General features: G+C 35.4%; 1 protein-coding gene across 3 annotated transcripts in view; it reads left to right on the forward strand.

Annotated features, from left to right (window-relative positions):
* RB1 (RB transcriptional corepressor 1) overlaps positions 1-22,019 on the forward strand; it is a 174,894-nt gene that overhangs the window by 27,676 nt on the left and 125,199 nt on the right. For 2 of the 3 annotated variants that reach the window (XM_054446102.2, XM_054446107.2), the window contains exons 3-6: positions 14,789-14,904; positions 17,277-17,396; positions 19,997-20,035; positions 21,114-21,181. In XM_054446102.2, coding sequence (XP_054302077.1) covers positions 14,789-14,904; positions 17,277-17,396; positions 19,997-20,035; positions 21,114-21,181 — 343 coding nt within the window. Of the gene's footprint in view, positions 1-1,586; positions 3,490-14,788; positions 14,905-17,276; positions 17,397-19,996; positions 20,036-21,113; positions 21,182-22,019 lie in introns of those variants that run through there. The other variant, XM_054446105.2, reaches the window with a different exon arrangement.

Here is a 22,019-nt window from a genome sequence, read left to right on the forward strand (position 1 = left end):
ATGAATGGATCAATCTATTCAAGGATTAATTGGTTTTCATGAGAGTGGCATCAGTGGCTTTATCCCGAGCTAACATCTTAGCATGCTCAGTTCTCTCACCATGTGATACCCTGCACCACCTCAGGACTCTGAGGACTCATAGCTATTATTCAAAAAGTCAGAAGATAACAGATGTTAGAGAGGATGTGGAGAAAAGGGAACTATTGTTCAATGTTAGTGGGAATGTAAATTGGTACGTCTTTTATGGAAAACAGTATGGAAGCTCCTCAAAAAATTAAAACTAAAACTACCACATGATTCAGCAATCCTACCTTTTGGTATATATCCACAGGAAATGAAGTCAGTATGTTGAAGAGATACATACACTCCTATGTTCATTGCAGCATTATTCATAGTCGCAAAGATATGGAAACAGCCTAAGTGTCTGTCATTTGATGTATAGATAAAATGTGGTACAGATTGTTTTAAACTAATGATTGGGTTATATCCTGATAAACCCATTGTAAGTCAAAAATATCTTAAATTAAAATTGCATTAAGATCATGACAAACCCAGTTGAAAAATCGCAAATTGAACCATTGTAAGTCAAGGACTATCTGTTATATATATTGAAATTTTATTCAGCCTTAAAAAAGGTAGGAAATCCTGCCATTTGCAACAACACGGATGAACCCGAAGGACATTATGTTGTATTAGTCAGACACAGAAAGACAAATACTGCATGATCTCATTTACATGTAGAATCTTTAAAAGGTCAAATACATACAAACAGTAAAAAGGTGGTTAGCAGGGGTGGGGAGCCTGGGGAGAATGTGGAGATGTTTGTCAAAGGGTACAAACTTTCAGTTATAAAATGAGTAAGGGTTAGATGTGGCAGCTCACGCCTATAATCCCAGCACGTTTGGAGACCAAGATAGGAGGATTGCTTTAGGCCAGAGTTAGAGACCAACTTGGGCAACATGGGGAGACCCCCATCTCTACCAAAAATTAAAAAAAAATTTGCAGGCGGTGACATGTACTTGTAGTCCCAGCTACTTGGGACTCTGAGGTAGGAGGAGTGCTTGTGCACCCAGGAGGTTGAGGCTGCAGTGAGCTATTATTGTGCCACAGCAATCCAGTCTGGGTGACAGAGTGAGACCCTGTCATGAGACCTGTCTCAAAAACAAAAACAAAAAAAGTAGTAGTTCTGGACACTTAATTTACAGCATGGTTGATTATAGTTAATGTTTTGTATTCTTGAAATTCACTAAGAGAAATCTTAAGTATCCTTACCACATACACACAGACAAAATGGTGACTATGTGAAGTGATAGATATGTTAATTAGCTTGATTGTAGTGCAGTAGTCCCCCCTTATCCTCAGAGGATATGTTCCAAGACCCTCAGTAGATGCTTGAATCCACAGATAGTACTGAACCCTATATATACTATGTTTTTTCCTATCCTGTACATACATACCCGTGTTAAAGTTTAATTTGTAAATTAGCCACAGTAAGAGATTAGTAACAATGACTAAGAAAATAGAACAATTATGACAAGATACTGTAATAAAAAGTATGTGAATGTAGTCTGTTTCTCTCAAAATAGGTACTCTGCTCACCTGTTTTCAAACCATGGTTGACCATGGGAAACTGAAACTGTGGAAAGTGAAACCGTGGATATGGAATGACTGATATAATCAGTTCTTATTGTATAGATGTATCAAAATATCACATTGAACACCTTAAATATAAACTTTTTCATTTGTCAATTGTACCTCCATAAAGCTGGAAAAAAATGTCACCTCATTTGTTTGTTGGTGATTTCCTTTTTTGAAACAGCACATGTGATATTTGGTAAAAGGAGTTGATATTGTTAATCCATATAATTGGATCTGAGTTGTAGGAATTAATCTCCTTACTCAATGGTTTTCAACCTTGTTTGCAAGAGTAGTAGACATCAGTTTTGTAGCTGTTTTGCAGAAAAGCTAATTAGTAGCCCTTTGAGTATGGTGGCAGTTTTCTTTCCTATTTGGTTATACCTTTTTGGATGGATCATTTTTGGGCTTTGAGCTCAATAATCTAAGCAGAGAGCTTGACCAGAAACTTAGTTCTAGGTAGGTTATGTATCATCTGTTCAGAAAATGAGGTCTGTAATGTTGTTCTTTGTGTGTGTGTGTGTGTGTGTTACCCTTATTGATACTTACCAGTTTGCTATCAATGTGTGAATGGGAGCTGAAGAAACTATAGTGGAACCAACAGTCTTAACTTACACTTTGGTGGTTCAGTTGCTGCTTGTTTCTCTGAGCATACGGAGAAAAAAAAGAAAAAAAACAAAGAGAGAAAAAGCCACTCTGTAGCTACTGCCACAGCTTTTTTTTTTTTTTTTTTTTTTTTCTTTTTAGAACTACGTTAGTGTTAGTGCTGGACACTACAGGGCTCTTGGGGTAAAGTAGTGAATTAGATACAATATTTCTGTCTTCAGGATGCTTACATATTAGTAGTTGAGATAGGAACAAATGAGCAAGCAAGCAAGTCACAGTTCAGTTAAGAGCTGACAGGTTTATGAACTGAGTTCCGTAGGAGTTTTTCAAATTTATTTTAATTTTTCTGACCATATGCTGCATGATCTGTAAGAGTTCTTAAGGGAGGGAGTCCCAGGTGCTCAACTTTTGGGCAGATGGCCAGGTAAATCTGAATTTGCCAGGTACATGTTTTTCTGGGAATAGAATCAACTTTCTTACCCACAAAGGCATTGTGTTACTGGGTGACTGACTCACATGGTGTTCACCCCTGCATGTTGTTTCAAAAATGTGATTGAATACAAGTAAGGTCAGTTTTTACATTCCTCTTCTTGGCTTTGCCACTCTTGCCTTTTACTTCTGTGCACATCCAATAATGTCCTTAACACTAGACTGCTGTAAGCTCATATTATACAGGTGAAATTTTCTGGTGTCTTAGCCTGTTATTCCTTCTGTTCCTACGTATCACCTAGGTAAGGAGGAAATCTAGGAGCAAAAGATAAAGGCAGTTCTTCCCCCTATTTCTCTGTAATACCTTCATATTTCATTTAATGTAACCCTACTGCTAATTACTTATTACAATCTCATGAACTATGTGTAAGGATATATCTTTTGACCCTGAGGTAGAGCACAAAAGCACGTGTTTCTTATGACTTATTTTCATCTTTCATATTTCACAAAGTGCAAGCTAGATAGAACATTATTTTTAACTTTTGAAATTGCAACTTAAATTTATGTTGGTTATGATAGCATGCATAGTAGTAATTTTCTGATATTTCCAAGATGATTTATGTCACCACTTGGTGGAGCTCTTTTGTAAGTAAGCGCATTGTTTAAAAAAGCGAGTATAAGTTGTCACTAATTAGGGGTTATCATTAGATTGGTTCAAATGAACTCAACTAAATGATGGTATAATTGGTAATCTCTTCAAGTACTGAGTGTAGATTTTGATTTAAACTGTAATGTATGTGATTAAAATTTTGATAAAGATTTTTCTCGAGCATTTCTAATTTTTCTCCTGCTTTATGTAACTGTAGCACTTTTATTGACTTTTCTCCTATTTTACAATTGTAGATAATTTAAAAAATCTATGTAGGATTAATAAGGAAAATGAAAACTGTTCGTAATCCTACCATGTAGAGATAATCGTGAACATTTTAATATGTATTTTCATTTTCTCTTCTTTTTTTGTTTTTTCACAAAATTGGAATCAAAATATGTGCAGAACTTTTTATTCTGTTTTTTTCTTAATGTTATATGTTGGATATTTTTACATATTCCTTTAATATTCCTTGAAACTGTTTTGGGGTTTTATATTATTCTATGATATAGCTCTATCACAATATGTTTAACCATTCTGTTTTAAGATTTTTAGGCTCTTCCTACTATTTTTGCTATTATAAATAACTTTTCAAACATCTATTACACTAAATCTTTTTTTAATTTTTAATTTTTGTGGGTACATATCAAGTATACACATTTATGGGGCACATGAAATGCCCTGATGCAGGCATGCAATTCTGTTACTCTAAATCTTGACTCAACTCTATTTTTACTTGTTAAATTTTTAGCTATAAAACTGAGGTATTTTAAGGATTTTTATGTACCTTAACAAAATGTCCTTCAATTGACATTATTCTGAGGTTCACCATTTTCAAAATATGTTGAAAGTACCTTTTTTTTTTTTTTTTTTTTTGCAAAGTGCTTCTTCTTTGCCCATTTCCCCCCCCCCCCCACCATTTTTTGTTCTTTTTTTGGTGTGTGTGGGGGAATTGTTTTGGCTAGCTAGGAATTACTTTTCTTCTGTTTCAACAATTTTTAAAGTGCTATCCTGAGTCCTTTTCATAATTTTCAAGAAAACACGTCAGTTACAGATTTTAGGTTGCAAATTGTTGTTGGAAAAGGAGACCTGGAGCTTAAAAGAGGAATCAGGCTGGAAAGCAGAATGAGATATGAGAATCATCTGTATATGGAGATGATGAGGGCTATAGGAGTGGATGAGAGTGCTGAGGAAAAAAGAGAATGGTGGGAAAAAAGCCCATGGAGTTGAGAAACCCCATGAAAAAGTTGTGAGAGGAAAAGAGAAGAGAATGAGGATGTGAGGGCATTTAAAAAAGCTAATGAAAAAAGTTGCATGGAGGTATATTGAAGGAGAAAAATTGCAACAGTGTCAGATGCTGCATAGAGGTCTTTCTGGATGAAACCAAAAAAGGCCATTTGATTTAGAAAGCCAAGATTTTTGCAGACTTAGAGAATATCCTCAGTAAAATAATATTTGTGTGGTGAGAGGGGTGTGTGTTCGGGGTGTGTGTTCAGTGTGTGTGGTGTGTGTGCACTCTGATAGTGCATATGGTGAGTGTGTGTGGGAATAGTGAGAACAATGAGAGGTGTGTGTATATAGTGAGGGGGAGTATATGTATAGTGAAGTCAGTAGCTTGATAAGGTCTAGGGATGCAGGGACAGGTATTGTAAGCTTCCCTGTAGCCAAAGGGAAACTTTGAGAGAGAGAACTGTTAGAGAAGTTATAAAAGACAGAGAAAGGAATTAATACACTAGGTCTTGAAGGATACAAGAGGCAGTGTGATCTAAAATGGGAGGGAATAGGGGTGGTATTAGAGTTGTTAATTTGAGAATGGAGGAGAATATCCATTTGTCTAGGTCAGAAGAGAAGAGGAATTTATTGATGAAGATGAAGAAACATTTTGAGAAAGACCAGAATATATGATGATTAGAAATGATTTAATGTGTGGCCCGGTGTGGTGGCTCATGCCTGTAATCCCAGCACTTTGGGAGGCTGAGGCGGGTGGATCACCTGAGGTCAGGAGTTCGAGACCAGCCTGGCCAACATGGTGAAACCCCATCTCTATTAAAAATGCAAAATTAGCTGGGCATGGTGGGGCATGCCTGTAATCCCAGGTATTTGGGAGGCTGACGCAGGAGAATCACTTGAACCTGGGAGGCAGAGGTTGCAGTGAGCTAAGATTGTGCCACTGCACTCTAGCCTGGGCAACAAGAGCGAAACTCTGTCTCAAAAAAAAAAAAAAAAAAAAAAGAAGGATTTAATGTGGAGAAGAATATGAGGTTTTTTAGATAATGTGCATCTTCAGCCTTCCCAATAAAATATTTCTATTTAATTAAGAGGATAGAACTCTTAGTTCTAGTTAAGAGACAGAACTCTTAGTCCCTAGGTAAGAGGACAGAACTCTTGATGGGGGCAATGAGATTAAGGATTTCGATAGTGAAAATGTTAAGGACATCAATATAGAAATGTAATAAGAAAAAACCTTTAAATGGAAGATTACTAAATTAAGTGTTAGGAAACGAGGGTTTTGGGTCTGTGAAAATTAACTGGTTGTCTTAACTCTCTAGTCTTTAATTTTTTTTATTATACTTTAAGTTCTAGGGTACATGTGCACAACATGCAGGTTTGTTACATATGTATACATGTGCCATGTTGGTGGGCTGCACCCATTAGCTCGTCATTTACATTAGGTATTTTTCCTAATGCTATCCCTCCCCCCTCCCCCCACCCCACGACAGGCCCCAGTGTGTGATGTTCCCCTTCCTGTGTCCAAGTGTTCTCATTGTTCACTTTCCACCTATGAGTGACAACATGCGGTGTTTGGTTTTTTTGTACTTGCGATAGTTTGCTCAGAATGATGGTTTCCAGCTTCATTCATGTCCCTACAAAGGACATGAACTCATCCTTTTTTATGGCTGCATGGTATTATTCCATGGTGTATATGTGCCACATTTTCTTAGTCCAGTCTACCATTGTTGGACATTTGGGTTGGTCCCAAGTCTTTGCTATTGTGAATAATGCCGCAATAAACATACATGTGCATGTGTCTTTATAGCAGCATGATTTATAATCCTTTGGGTATATACCCAGTAAAGAGATAGCTGGGTCAAATGGTATTTCTAGTTCTAGATCCCTGAGGAATCGCCACACTGTCTTCCACAATGGTTGAACTAGTTTACAGTCCCACCAACAGTGTAAAAGTGTTCCTATTTCTCCACATCCTCTCCAGCATCTGTTGTTTCCTGACTTTTTAATGATTGCCATTCTAACTGGTGTGAGATAGTATCTCATTGTGGTTTTGATTTGCATTCCCTGATGGTCAGTGATGATGAGCATTTTTTCATGTGTCTGTTGGCTGCATAAATGTCTTCTTTTGAGAAGTGTCTGTTCATATCTTTCACCCACTTTTTGATGGGGTTGTTTTTTTCTTGTAAGTTTGTTTGTGTTCATTGCAGATTCTGGATATTAGCCCTTTGTCAGATGAGTAGATTGCAAAACTTTTCTCCCATTTTGTAGGTTGCCTGTTCACTCTGATGGTAGTTTCTTTTGCTGTGCAGAAGCTCTTTAGTTTAATTAGATCTCATTTGTCAGTTTTGGCTTTTGTTGCCATTGCTTTTGGTTTTAGTCATGAAGTCCTTGCCCATGCCTTTGGCCTGAATGATATTGCCTAGGTTTTCTTCTAGGGTTTTTATGGTTTTAGGTCTAACATTTAAGTCTTTAATCCATCTTGAATTAATTTTTGTATAAGGTGTAAGGAAGGGATCCAATTTCAGCTTTCTCCATATGGCTAGCCAGTTTTCTCAGCACCATTTATTAAATAGGAAATCCTTTCCCCATTTCTTGTTTTTGTCAGGTTTGTCAAAGATCAGATGGTTGTAGATGTGTGGTACTATTTCTGAGGGCTCTGTTCTGTTCCATTGGTCTATATATCTATTTTGGTACCAGTACCATGCTGTTTTGGTTACTGTAGCCTTGTAGTATAGTTTGAAGTCAGGTAGCATGATGCCTCCAGCTTTGTTCTTTTGGCTTAGGATTGTCTTGGCAATGCGGGCCCTTTTTTGGTTCCATATGAACTTTAAAGTAGTTTTTTCCAATTCTGTGAAGAAAGTCATTGGTAGCTTGATGGGGATGGCATTGAATCTATAAATTACCTTGGGCAGTATGGCCATTTTCATGATATTGATTCTTCTTATCCATGAACATGGAATGTTCTTCCATTTGTTTGTGTCCTCTTTTATTTCGTTGAGCAGTGGTTTGTAGTTCTCCTTGAAGAGGTCTTTCACATCCCTTGTAAGTTGTATTCCTAGGTATTTTATTCTCTTTGAAGCAATTGTGAATGGGAGTTCACTCATGATTTGGCTCTCTGTTTGTCTGTTATTGGTGTATAAGAATGCTTGTGATTTTTGTACATTGATTTTGTATCCTGAGACTTTGCTGAAGTTGCTTATCAGCTTAAGGAGATTTTGGGCTGAGACAATGGGGTTTTCTAGATATACAATCATGTCATCTGCAAACAGGGACAATTTGACTTCCTCTTTTCCTAATTGAATACCCTTTATTTCTTTCTCCTGCCTGAATGCCCTGGCCAGAACTTCCAACACTATGTTGAATAGGAGTGGTGAGAGAGGGCATCCCTGTCTTGTGCCAGTTTTCAAAGGGAATGCTTCCAGTTTTTGCCCATTCAATATGATATTAGCTGTGGGTTTGTCATAAATAGCTCTTACTATTTTGAGATGTGTCCCATCAGTACCTAATTTATTAAGAGTTTTTAGCATGAAGGGCTGTTGAATTTTGTTAAAGGCCTTTTCTGCATCTGTTGAGATAATCATGTGGTTTTTGTCTTTGGTTCTGTTTATATGATGGATTATGTTTATTGTTTTGTGTATGTTGAACCAGCCTTGCGTCCCAGGGATGAAGCCCATTTGATCATGGTGGATAAGCTTTTTGATGTGCTGCTGGATTCGGTTTGCCAGTATTTTATTGAGGATTTTCGCATCGATGTGCATCAGGGATATTGGTCTAAAATTCTTTTTTTGTTGTGTCTCTGCCAGGCTTTGGTATCAGGATGATGCTGGCCTCATAAAATGAGTTAGGGAGGATTCCCTCTTTTTCCATTGATTGGGATAGTTTCAGAAGGAATGGTACCACCTCCTCCTTGTACCTCTGGTAGAATTCAGCTGTGAATCCATCTGGTCCTGGACTTTTTTTGGTTGGTAGGCTCTTAATTATTGCCTCAATTTCAGAGCCTGTTATTGGTCTATTCAGGGATTCAACTTCTTCCTGGTTTAGTCTTGGGAGGGTGTATGTGTCCAGGAATTTATCCATTTCTTCTAGATTTTCTAGTTTATTTGCATAGAGGTATTTATAGTATTCTCTGATGGTAGTTTGTATTTCTGTGGGATCTGTGGTGATACCCCCTTTATCATTTTTTATTGCGTCTATTTGATTCTTCTCTCTTTTCTTCTCTATTAGTCTTGCTAGCAGACTATCAATTTTGTTGATCATTTCAGAAAACCAGCTCCTGGATTCATTATTTTTTTGAAGGGTTTTTTGTGTCTCTATTTCCTTCAGTTCTGCTCTGATCTTAGTTAATTCTTGCCTTGTGCTAGCTTTTGAATGTGTTTGCTCTTGCTTCTCTAGTTCTTTTAATTGTGATGTTAGGGTGTCAATTTTAGATCTTTGCTGCTTTCTCTTGTGGGCATTTAGCACTATAAATTTCCCTCTGCACACTGCTTTACATGTGTCCCAGAGATTCTGGTATGTTGTGTCTTTGTTCTTATTGGTTTCAAAGAACATCTTTATTTCTGCCTTCATTTTGTTATGTACCCAGTAGTCATTCAGGAGCAGGTTGTTCAGTTTCCATGTAGTTGAGCGGTTTTGAGTGAGTTTCTTAATCCTGAGTTCTAGTTTGATTGCACTGTGGTCTGAGAGACAGTTTCTTATAATTTCTGTTCTTTTACATTTGCTGAGGAGTGCTTTACTTCCAACTATGTGGTCAATTTTGGAATAAGTGTGATATGCTGAGAAGAATGTATATTCTGTTGATTTTGGATGGAGAGTTCTGTAGATGTCTATTAGGTCCACTTGGTGCAGAGCTGAGTTCAATTCCTGGATATCCTTGTTAACGTTCTGACTCGTTGAGCTGTCTAATGTTGACAGTGGGGTGTTAAAGTCTCCCATTATTATTGTGTGAGAATCTAAGTCTCTTTGTAGGTCTCTAAGGACTTGCTTTATGAATCTGGGTGCTCCTGTATTGGGTGCATATATATTTAGGATAGTTAGTTCTTCTTGTTGAATTGATCCCTTTACCATTATGTAATGGCCTTGTTTGTCTCTTTTGATCTTTGTTGGTTTAAAGTCTGTTTTATCAGAGACTAGGATTGCAACCCCTGCCTTTTTTTGCTTTCCATTTGCTTGGTAGATCTTCCTCCATCCCTTTATTTTGAGCCTATGTGTGTCTCTGCACGTGAGATGGATCTCCTGAATACAGCACACTGATGGGTCTTGACTCTTTATCCAATTTGCCAGTCTGTGTCTTTTAATTGGAGCATTTAGCCCATTTATATTTAAGGTTAATATTGTTATGTGTGAATTTGATCCTGTCATTATGATGTTAGCTGGTTATTTTGCTAATTAGTTGATGCAGTTTCTTCCTAGCCTTGATGGTCTACAATTTGGCATGTTTTTGCAGTGGCTGGTGCCGGTTGTTCCTTTCCCCGTTTAGTGCTTCCTTCAAGAGCTCTTGTAAGGCAGGCCTGGTGGTGACAAAGTCTCTCAGCATTTGTTTGTCTGTGAAGGATTTTATTTCTCCTTCACTTATGAAGCTTAGTTTGGCTGGATATGAAATTCTGAGTTGAAAATTCTTTTCTTTAAGAATGTTGAACATTGGCCCCCACTCTCTTCTGGCTTGTAGAGTTTCTGCTGAGAGATCCACTGTTAGTCTGATGGGCTTCGCTTTGTGGGTAACCCTACCTTTCTCTCTGGCTGCCCTTAACATTTTTTCCTTCATTTCAAGTTTGGTGAATCTGACAATTATGTGTTTTAGAGTTGCTCTTCTCGAGGAGTATCTTTGTGGCATTCTCTGTATTTCCTGAATTTGGACGTTGGCCTGCCTTGCTAGGTTGGGGAAGTTCTCCTGTATAATATCCTGCAGAGTGTTTTCCAACTTGGTTCCATTCTCCCTGTCACTTTCAGGTACACCAATCAGATGTAGATTTGGTCTTTTCACAGAGTTCCGTATTTCTTGTAGGCTTTGTTTGTTTCTTTTTACTCTTTTTTCTCTAAACTTCTCTTCTCGCTTCATTTCATTCATTTGATCTTCCATCACTGATACCCTTTCTTCCAGGTGATCGAGTCGGCTGCTGAAGCTTGTGCATTCATCACATAGTTCTTGTGCTATGGTTTTCAGCTCCATCAGGTTATTTAAGGACTTCTCTACACTGGTTATTCTAGTTGGCCATTTGTCTAATCTTTTTTCAAGGTTTTTAGCTTCTTTGTGATGGGTTTGAACTTCCTTCTTTAGCTCAGAGAAGTTTGATCATCTGAAGCCTTCTTCTCTCAACTTGTCGAAGTCATTCTCCATCCAGCTTTGTTCCATTGCTAACGAGGAGCTGCGTTCCTTTGGAGGGGGAGAGGCACTCTGATTTTTAGAATTTTCAGCTTTTCTGCTGTTTTTCCCCATCTTTGTGGTTTTATCTACCTTTGGTCTTTGATGATGGTGACGTACAGTTGGGGTTTTGGTGTGGATGTCCTTTCTGTTTGTTAGCTTTCCTTCTAACAGTACCCTCAGCTTCAGGTCTGATGGAGTTTGCTGGAGGTCGACTCCAGATCCTGTTTGCCTGGGTATCAGCAGCGGAGGCTGCAGAACAGCGAATATTGCTGAACAGCAGATGTTGCTGCCTGATCATTCCTCTGGAAGCTTCGTCTCAGAGGGGTACCCAGCTGTGTGTGGTGTCAGTCTGCCCCTAGTGGGGGGTGCCTCCCAGTTAGGCTACTCGGGGATCAGGGACCCACTTGAGGAGGCAGTCTGTCCGTTCTCAGATCTCAAACTTTGTGCTGGGAGAACCACTACTGTCTTCAAAGCTGTTAGACAGGGACGTTTAAGTCTGCAGAGGTTTCTGCTGCCTTTTTTCAGCTATGCCCTGCCCCCAGAGGTGGAGTCTACAGAGGCAGGCAGGCCTCCTTGACCTGCGGTGGGCTCCACCCAGTTCAAGCTTCCCAGCCGCTTTGTTTACCTACTCAAGCCTCAGCAATGGCGAGCGCCCCTCCTCTAGCCTTGCTGCTGCGTTGCAGTTCGATCTCAGACTGCTGTGCTAGTAATGAGCGAGGCTCCATGGGCATGGGACCCTCCGAGCCAGGCGCAGGAAATAATCTTCTGGTGTGCCGTTTGCTAAGATCGTTGGAAAAGCGCAGTATTAGGGTGGGAGTGACCCGATTTTCCAGGTGCCATCTGTCACAGCTTCCCTTGGCTAGAAAAGGGAATTCCCTGACCCCTTGTGCTTCCCAGGTGAGGCGATGCCTCGCCCTGCTTTGGCTCACACTCGGTTGGCTGCACCCACTGTCCTGCACCCACTGTCTGACAAGCCCCAGTGAGATGAACCTGGTACCTCAGTTGGAAATGCAGAAATCACCCGTCTTCTGCGTCGCTCATGCTGGGAGCTGTAGACTGGAGCTTTTCCTATTCGGCCATCTTCTAGTCTTTAATTTTTCATCTGTATGATGAGAAGTGAATCCAATGACTTTTTTAGATTAAAAAATTTTGAATCAAACTCAACTAAAAATGAACAAAATATATGAAACTACAATAATGAAGACATTACGATATTGGTGAAAAAAGACAACTAAATCAGTGGAACAGAACAGATAATCCAGAAGTAGACTCACATATATATATTGTTATAAGTTCATTTTCTACAGAGGTGTGAAGGTAATGGAGGAAGGATATTCTTCTCAACAAATAATGCTGGAGCAATTGGGTATCCAAATGCAGAAAATGAACTTCAATCCTTACCTCACACCATTTATAAAAACTAACCAGAAATGAAGCATAGACCTAAACTTCTAGACGATGACATAGGAGAAAGTCTTAATGAGCTTGGGTTAGGCAAAGATTTCATAGATACCTACCACTGAAAACATAACCCATAAAAGAAAAAAAATGAATAAATTGAGCTTAATCAAAATTAAAAGCTTCTGTTCCTTGAAATATACTTCTTATGGAAGTAAAAACACAAGCTGCATCTGAAATAAAGGTCACATTTTGCTTGTAGGAAAGTTCTTCAGGTCCTTAAAAATCAGAATCTACTTGTAGAACATTTCACTTATGCATTTTATCATATCAGATGATACTGTATTTCATTGTTTTGACTACTAAATGTTCTAATAAAATTCGCTCTTTAAAAAATGAATAAACAACATACTAAATTTTAGCAACTTTTGCTTCATTTTTTAATCTTTAAAAGAGAGAGAGAGAGAAAAAAAGGCTGGAATTGATGAAAGGACATATATTGAGAGCATTTATTGCCTGAGTGCAAAGAAGCAAACCAAAATGGTAAGAAATAAGCATAAAAATTTAAAGACTATGGTAGTTGGGGTTATTTATTAAAGAGACAAACAACCTTTGACATCTTATTAGTTCCCAAGAAATTGACCATATTAACATAAACACAAATACAGAAGTTGATTTTTGTTCATTTTATTAAGATATATATTCTTAATTAGTCATGAAAACAGTGAAGCAGTATGTACTTTGTATCTTCAGTTTCAGAAACAGTAAGTATGTAACATAGTTTCAAAATCAGATTTATTGAGGTATAATTTACATACACAAAATATGCCAATTTTAAGTGCACAGTTCAATACGTTTTAACAGACATATTCACTCATATAATCACCACCATTAAGATATAGAACTTTTTGATCACTCCAGAAAGTTCTTTCATTCTCCTTTGCAGTCATTTCCCAACACCTGCCCTCTGTTCCGCAGGCAACTACGGATCTACTTGTTGACTTTAAAGATTGGTTTTGCCTTTTCTAGAATTTCATATGAAAGGAATTATGCAGTGCATCCTTTTGAGTCTGGCTTTTTCTCAGTGTAATAATTTTGAGATTTATCTATGTTGTTATATATATTAGGACATTTCCTTTTGATTGTCAAATAACATTCCATTGTAGGGATATACCCCAATTTATTTTTCCATGCACTTCTTTTTTTTTTATATATATTTGGGTTGTTTGTAGTTTTTGGCCATTATGACTGAAGCTGCTATGAACATTCACATATAATGTTTTCATTTCTCTTGGGTATGAATATCTGGGAGTAGAATTGCTATGTGTTATGGAAAGTGCATATTTAACTTTATAAGAACTTCCAAACTTGTTTTCCCAAATGAGTGTGCCATTTTACATTTTCACCAGTGATGTTTAAGTGTTCCATTGCACTACATCCTCACTGACCCTTGATATTGTCAGTCTTTTACATTTTAACTATTCTAGTGGGTGTATAATTGTAATTTAAGTTGTAAAATATTTACATCCCAAGTAGCTAAAATTAAGAAAAAGTTTAGAGTTGGATGGTGGTAAACCTTTAATTACCTGTAAAATTTGGTAATCTGGAACAACTCACTTATCCTAAAGCTTTTATATAATTGATATTTCAAAATAATGTAAGATAGTATTACATGCTTTTTAGCTCTATTGTAATCTCCAGTTAAGTGTAAGTAAATAGTTCCAACTATTTAATGAACATTAATTTGACATTTCTTTTGTTTCCAACTTAATATAATCCAAATTTTACCCATAAAATGTAATATTTAGGGGTGGTATATATTGTGGGGAAAAATGTGTTCTAAAGATAGTGAAAAAGTACTCGAGTGATAATGATAGCCATCAATCATTAATAACTGATTGTATGCTATATACTATGCCAAAGGCTTTATAAATATAATTTCATTTAATTGTTACAAAATGGGGTACATATTCTTATTTTGATTTTACAAAGAAGGCAGTTAAGGAACTGAAACATGAAATACAAGGTTAAAAATACTTGAATAAATAAATTGATAAAAGGAATGAATGAATAGAGCAAGGAAAGAATAAGCGAATAAGAACGTGGGCTTTTTTTTCAAACAAATTATTTGTTATGGACTCTAAATCTCTTAACTTAGCTTCGATGACATTGGATTATTGAAAAATGAAACTATTTTGAGGAATTGACTGACCCCTAAAGTTTCCACAATAACTTATTTAATTTTTTGATCTTTCTAGTACTTTTTTGCCTTATAATATAAAATTTGAATGTTTGTTATTAGTGTAAAATGAAATCCTTTCAAATATATGCCATCCGAAGGATGTGTTACAAATATACGGTATTATAAACATTTATTTTGTATGCTGAATAAGAAAAAATCAGTTATAATACAGTTTTAACATAGTATCCAGTGTGTGAATTATTTAATGAAATATTTGATCTTTATTTTTTGTTCCCAGGGAGGTTATATTCAAAAGAAAAAGGAACTATGGGGAATCTGTATCTTTATTGCAGCAGTTGACCAAGATGAGATGCCGTTCACTTTTACTGAGCTACAGAAAAATATAGAAATCAGGTAAAGTTTCTTGTATAATATAAGCCTCTGCCATAAAAAGAAACGAATTCTGGATTTTCCTCTCAATAGACTTTAGTGAATTAGTGAGAAATGCTCAAATAAAGTAAAACGTAAAGAACTTGGACCAAATAGTGAACTGCCATTCTCTCATGGAGCCGTTATGAAAGTGTATTTATGCTGTATTTCTTTAAGAGGTAGCAGTTTGTGTCCTGGAAAAATTTTCATTGTGTCTCTCACTATTCATGTGTAAGCTTTCTTAATTGTGGCTGTTAATAAAGTGAACAGAAAAGCAAGGATTTGTAAATAGGCTTGTTTTATATTAAAACCTTTATATAAGTAGTTTGAGTTTATCTTAAAGGTATTTAGGTAAGATTTATTAAAGCCTAAGATTGTTTTAACATAGAGGATATTATAATTAAATGCTTTTTTCAGATTATATATTGATTTGAACATGCTACAATACTTGAGCCAGTTAATTACTTAATAGGTGTTTGTTGTTGAGTTTATAAGCCTCATAAGAAGAGTTTATTAATGTGTTTTCAATAATGTATGAACTTTATCTTCAGAAAGTATCCAGGACTTCCAGTCATTTTCTTTGCAACATATTTACAAAAATGCAACAGTATATATTTTTACCAAATAGGTAATGTTTCTCCTTGAACAAAGACATCTAGAATTAAACATAATTGATATTTTATTTAAATGAGATAGATTAAATTATTGCATTTTTGAAAATGCAACAAATACTTTTTTTTGCTATATCTAAATAAAATGTGGAAACAAAGGCCTTGTATATTTGTAAATATACAAAATAATAGAAATAACATAAATAGTTCATAGAGTCAATACCTGCAACACCACAGGCACTCACTGCTTCTCTTCCTTCCTTCTTTTCTTCCCTTAAGTTTCCCCTAGAAAAAAGGCTTTGTTGTAACAATTCAGTTTTCATGGTAATCTCAGGACAGGTAACCTCAAAAAAACTGGAACTGAGAGTAGTTCTTTAATAAATGCTATTCTGAGGCTGATTTCTTTTTCTCTGGATATATCTGCAGATTTGTTCCTTTCTCTTTTCTCTTCTAATCAACATTCTGATCTTCTATTCTTTGTCATTTCTACTCTTTCTTTATTTGCTTTTTCACATAGCTTGTCATGGCTCCCCCATTCCTTTCTGTATCATAGGAACTTTAATAACCTTTTGGTTCCCCTGCTGATTAGCTAAAGCTTTTATTTCCCCAGTGTTTGATTGGTCCAGCCCATTTTTTTGAGTGAGGGCTATAACTCATTGGTTGCTGGACAGCCTATGGATGGGTCAGGTGACTATCTTTTGTTTCAGTTAGCTGCTTTGGTATAATTCCTTATACAAAATTCATGATTAGAAATTAGCATGTGAGATGTAGTTGATGATTACTATCTTTAATATCCTATTGGAAAATGTATGTATTGATGTTTCAAATATGTTAATTTTTATGGAAAAGAGTAACAAAGAGTGATTTAAAGTTATTATTTAAACTGCTTAAATTTTTTAAATCAACTTTCCTTTTCCAAAAATAATTCAATTCTAAAATCATTGGTGGGGCAAATAAAGTATGCATTATGGTGTGTATCTCTGACAGGAGGGTGCCACAGGGCCCAGAGCAGGATGTTAGAGTCAAAGTAGGGTGAGGAGGGCATCCTTTGTGTGGGGGCAACCTGATGTGGCTGCTTTGTGTGCAGTGTCAGAGACTAAGCAGGGTGTGTAGGCAGCTGGTGCAGGGAGTCAGAGCACAAGTGAGGTGAGGAGGGCAGCCTGCTGTGGGGAGTCAGAGCCCTACCACAGTGAGGAAGTGTCTATGCTAAGGGGTGGGATAAGTCCAGAACTGGGAGTCAGTTCTGAGAAGAACAGAAAAGTGTCCACATGGGGGAGGGTGTGGCTTTGGAGATGGAAGATGGTTACTTACAGGGGGACTGATTAAATGAGTAAGTAAACTGAGGATGAATGGGTTCCAGATTTCCCACTGTCAAGGAAGAGTTACAAATATAGAAAGGGAAACACTAAAATGAAGCATATGGTTTTATATTGGAATTGGATAAATGGATGTGAACTCATGTTTTTTAAAACACATAGATACAGAATAAATATACGCATATCTCTTCTTGACCCTTCGTTTTCTTATATTCTCAATGATAAATAGATATAAGCATAGGTATATAGATAATAGAGGTGTAAGTTGAAGGCTAATTGTTTTTGCAAAAAGTAATTCCTTCCAAAGGATATAGTAGTGATTTGATGTAGAGCTGATAATCTTTTGAATTGAAATATCTATGATTTGAAAATGAAATAACACAAATTTTTAAGGTTACTGATTTACTTTTTTCTATTCTTTCCTTTGTAGTGTCCATAAATTCTTTAACTTACTAAAAGAAATCGATACCAGTACCAAAGTTGATAATGCTATGTCAAGACTGTTGAAGAAGTATGATGTATTGTTTGCACTCTTCAGCAAATTGGAAAGGTAAAGTAAACATTTTATTAGGGTTACACTCTGATTTTTTATGTCATTGTTCATAATTAGATTCTGGGAATTATTTAACACATTTAGTAAAGTTAGTATTACTTCTTAGACTTGTCCCTTTTAATGTTAGCTCATTAATTCTTAGCTTTCTTATTTATCCAGTAATATGCATTCTGAATGCTTCCTGGAAAATTAACCGTTTTATTATCCTTTCATGTCTTCCATTTGTTTTCAAAAACTTTAAGCTTATCTCCCATTTTAGCCTTCTTTGCCAGAAAACTTCTAGTTCTGAATAGAATGGTGACATAAATTTAAACTTCTTCCTAATAGTGTTATTTAGTTTGAAACAAGAAAACAGTGGCAATGGATGGTGTAGGTGACCTATACTATGAAGTAATGATTTGTACTCCCAATGGTGGCTTAGAGGACTTTTTCCATTACAGTTCAAGTAGGAGCATAATTAATATGCTTAGGTTAAGTTTTTTCTATACTTTTCATCAAAACTGTACTTCCCTACCCCAAATGTTTCAGCCCTTAATTTGGCATATGTCTGTTATCATGCTTGTTTTGAGGCTCATTTCATTTGTGGTTAAGAGAATATGAAAGTTATTGTGTTAGCTAAATAAGCAATTGTGTAATAGCATGGTAAAGGGAGAAGGGTAAAAGAGGCATGGCCCTATTCTGGAGAGAATGAGGACGGAGATAGAGGTGGAAAGAAGCATCTCCTTAGGAGGATGCCTCTATTTTCTCCCCCTTTTTCTTTTTTGATCACTAAAACTTCACAACTGTGGTGGAGGATGAGAAAAATTAGAGAAAAAACTCAAAGGCCTAGGGCTTTTGAAGGACTGTCTTTTCTTGCCCCTGGTTTTAATTGTAATATGGTAGCATTGGCCATCTTTTTTTTTTTTTTTTTTTTTGGTCTTTTCTTGATGAGAATATAAGCTTTTTGCACAAGAAAAAGGGGAATTTTTAATTATTAATGGAGATAAATTATCTAATTTGCATAACAAACATGAACTAATTATAGAATACTTGGAAAACACACAAAGGCATAAATAAACTATGAATCGACCAAAATGTCAACAGTGGAGAGAATCACTTTTCATATTTTAGAATGTTTCTTTCCTTTGGGTATTGTTTCACATTGAGTAGAATATTATATGTGTGTGTGTGTGTGTGTGTGTGTGTGTTTGGCTTTTAAAATTTACCTAATTGTGACTTTCTAAATTTTTTTCTATTCTTTAAACTTGTTTACAACCTTTTTAATTCATATCTGGTAGCTTATTTTAATATGATCCTAAATACAACGTTGCTTTAGAGTTTTTTTGGTACAATATTATTTAGACCCCTGAAAAACTGGAAACAACTGTATATTCACAACTAAAGTTAAACAATAAATATTAAACATATCTAAACATAAAATGTTATAAATATAAAATAAAATGTGATAAAGAATAATGGCAATATTGGAAAGTGCTTCTAATGTTAAACAAATGAAGCAGGATATACTCTGATTATGACTGTGTGTAAGGAAGAAACCTAGACCACTAATGCATAGAACGAAATGACTGGAAAGAAGTTTACCACAATGTTAACCCAAGTTTTATACGAGTAACTTCCATTTGTAAGGAGGATGTATTACCTCTCTAGTAAACAAAGCAAGCAAAAACTTCTTTAAGCCAACTTTAATGAGTATTCTATACATATAAGTACTTTAAGATCTATAATTATCAGGGGTTTTTTTTCTAGATATAGAATTTGGGGACTCATTGGTAGGAGTGATTTGGGGTACAGTTCTGATTTTTTTTCCTGCTATAGTAATTTCGACTGGATGCTTCCAAGTTGTTTTCTCTGCTGTCTGAGATAAGGAATCTGCTTGGATATTTGTTTCTGTTGTAAGAAGCAGAAATTACATAGTGGACAAAGCATTACGTTGTATATGTTTAAGGGTGAAGGGTAACTATAGTGGTGATTTTGGTCAGAGAAAAAACCACAGAAGGGAATGTCCAAATAGGGTTTACAGGAAAAATAGAAATTCACCAAGCAAAATGAATGGGAACTGGGAGCGAGCATCTTAGAGATTAGCATGTGTACAAAGCCAAAGCAGTGATATCAGGATGTGCTTTGATATTGCTAATGGCTGAAAGGTAAGAAGGGATCAGATTGGTAGTAATCTCGGACTTTGCCCTGCAGGCAGTGGAAACTCCTTGAATGATTTTAAATTAGGGAGTAACAGTCGGAATGGCCTCAAAAGACCACTCAGGACTTTGTAAAAGGGATTTAAAATTTTTATTGACAAATCATATGAGATAATTTAAAGAGTAAACTTTACTAACCTTAGGTGGATCAGCTGGGTTTTTTCTATCTTATTTGTACCTTTTTTTGAAGAGTAATTGAGAGGATTAACTGTAACTATATATTACAGTGATGTGAGATGTCATAAATTGGGAAAATCTACTTGAACTTTGTTTTATAATGCTGTACATTTTTTGTTTTTAAAATGTATACTTCTTAAAAGAAGATGAATAAAGCATGAGAAAACTACTATGACTTCTAAATTATGAAAAAATATTAAAAAGTCATAATGTTTTTCCTTTCAGGACATGTGAACTTATATATTTGACACAACCCAGCAGTTCGTAAGTAGTTCACAGAATGTTATTTTTCACTTAAAAAAAAAAGATTTTTATGGAATAATCTCAAACATCTTGATACTTAGGGTTAGTTTGATCGATTATAGCAGGCTACTTCATAAATTAAGCCCATAGATTTAAGTCCTGTGTAGATTATTTATCTTCTCACAAAGAAAATAGTATAAAATACATGCCTTGTACTACAAGGAAGAACTAATAAGGTGGAATTGATTCAGGACAACATATCACCAACTCTGAGAAAAATGCAAATTCGTTGACTAAATCTTTATTGAGGGTCTGTTACAGGCACTTTATTAACTAATAATCAGCATAATTTCTGTGTGAGAATAAATGTAAAAATCTGTATTAAAATTTCCAAATGATTATTTTAAATATGTAATGCATACTCTAACAGTATGCCCATGTAGAGCTCCAGAGTTTTTTCTTGGAAAAAGAATGAGTAGTACATGAGATTTTCTGCCTCATTGGAGTAGTATTGAAGATAATTAATATAAAGGGAAATTATATATTTACTGATTAATTGATATCAATCTATTAATTCCAACAAGTGAATGTCTATGGAAAGATTATCAAGGCAAAGTGTTAAATTGGCAAACTAAAGTCATCCAAACCTTCATTTTTCTGCTCACAGTGTTGATAATTAATCAGAAAAAAGAGCAAAAAATATTAAGGTAATTTGAAACAAAGTATATTATAGCATACTATGTCTTTTATATATTTTTATATTAGAATTGAAATATTCAGTATTTCTTTTACAAAATTTTTCTCTCAAAATGTGTAGTATTTTTTTCTTAATTTTTTTTTTTTTGCAGCTTCTCGTGGTCAAGAATGTATACTGTTCTGTGGGCTACATATCATATCTTAGAATTGTTAAGACATAGAAACATTAAATGAATAAACTCAGGTGTAAATTATGCATTTAAAATGGACTGCATTCTATTATGCATTTAACTAAGGTCATTTTTTTTTTAAATGCACAACAAGAAACACTCAAAAGATATATCTGGAAAACTTTCAGTGATACATTTTTGCTGTTTTTTTCTGCTTTCTATTTTTTTAATAGGATATCTACTGAAATAAATTCTTCATTGGTGCTAAAAGTTTCTTGGATCACATTTTTATTAGCTAAAGGTAAGTTCATTATATTTATTAAATGCTAATATTTCAAATGTAATAATTAAATTGGCATTCCTTTGGACTAAATTCCCCAATTTTTATTGAGTAATGTACTCCTCCCTCATTCTCTGCATGGCTTATTAACTGTTAGCAAGTTCTTATAATTCTGGTACTAGAAACAACCTGGGAAATGCTTTATTTCATTTTTGTTTCTAATAGTCCATCTTCCCTGCCTTTCTTTTTTTTGAAGAATAATGATGTTACTGTTTTCATAAAAATGATATTTGCTCATGATAAATAATTCAAATAAAATATTTTGGTCACGAAAGCACAAAGAAAAATTACCTAAAATCCACCCAGGGATAATCGGCATTAAAATTACATAATTGGGATGCAGTTAAGATATAGAGTTTTTATTATTTTTGTTTGTTTATGCAAACAGTGTTAACTTGTTATCAGTTGAAATAATGGGTTATAAGATAGTATTTGCAAGCCTCATAGTAACCTCAAACCAAAAAACATACAATGTAGACATGAAAAATAAAAAACAAGAAACTAAAGCATATCATCAGAGAAAATTCCTTTCACTAAAGGAAGACAGAAAGGAAAGAAAGAAGGAAGAGAAGACCACAAAACAACCAGAAAACAAATAACAAAATGGCATGAGTAAGTCCTTACTTGCCAATAATAACATTGAATGTAAATGGACTAAAGTCTCCAATTAAAAGACACAGACTGGTTGAATGATGGAAAAACAAGACTCATTTGATCTGTTTCCTACAAGAAACACACTTTGCCTATAAAGACACATACCGACTGAAAATAAAGGGATGGAAAAATATATTCCATGCTC

Source organism: Pongo pygmaeus, chromosome 14 (genome assembly GCF_028885625.2).
Source record: "Pongo pygmaeus isolate AG05252 chromosome 14, NHGRI_mPonPyg2-v2.0_pri, whole genome shotgun sequence".
Classification (NCBI taxonomy): Eukaryota; Metazoa; Chordata; class Mammalia; order Primates; family Hominidae; genus Pongo; species Pongo pygmaeus.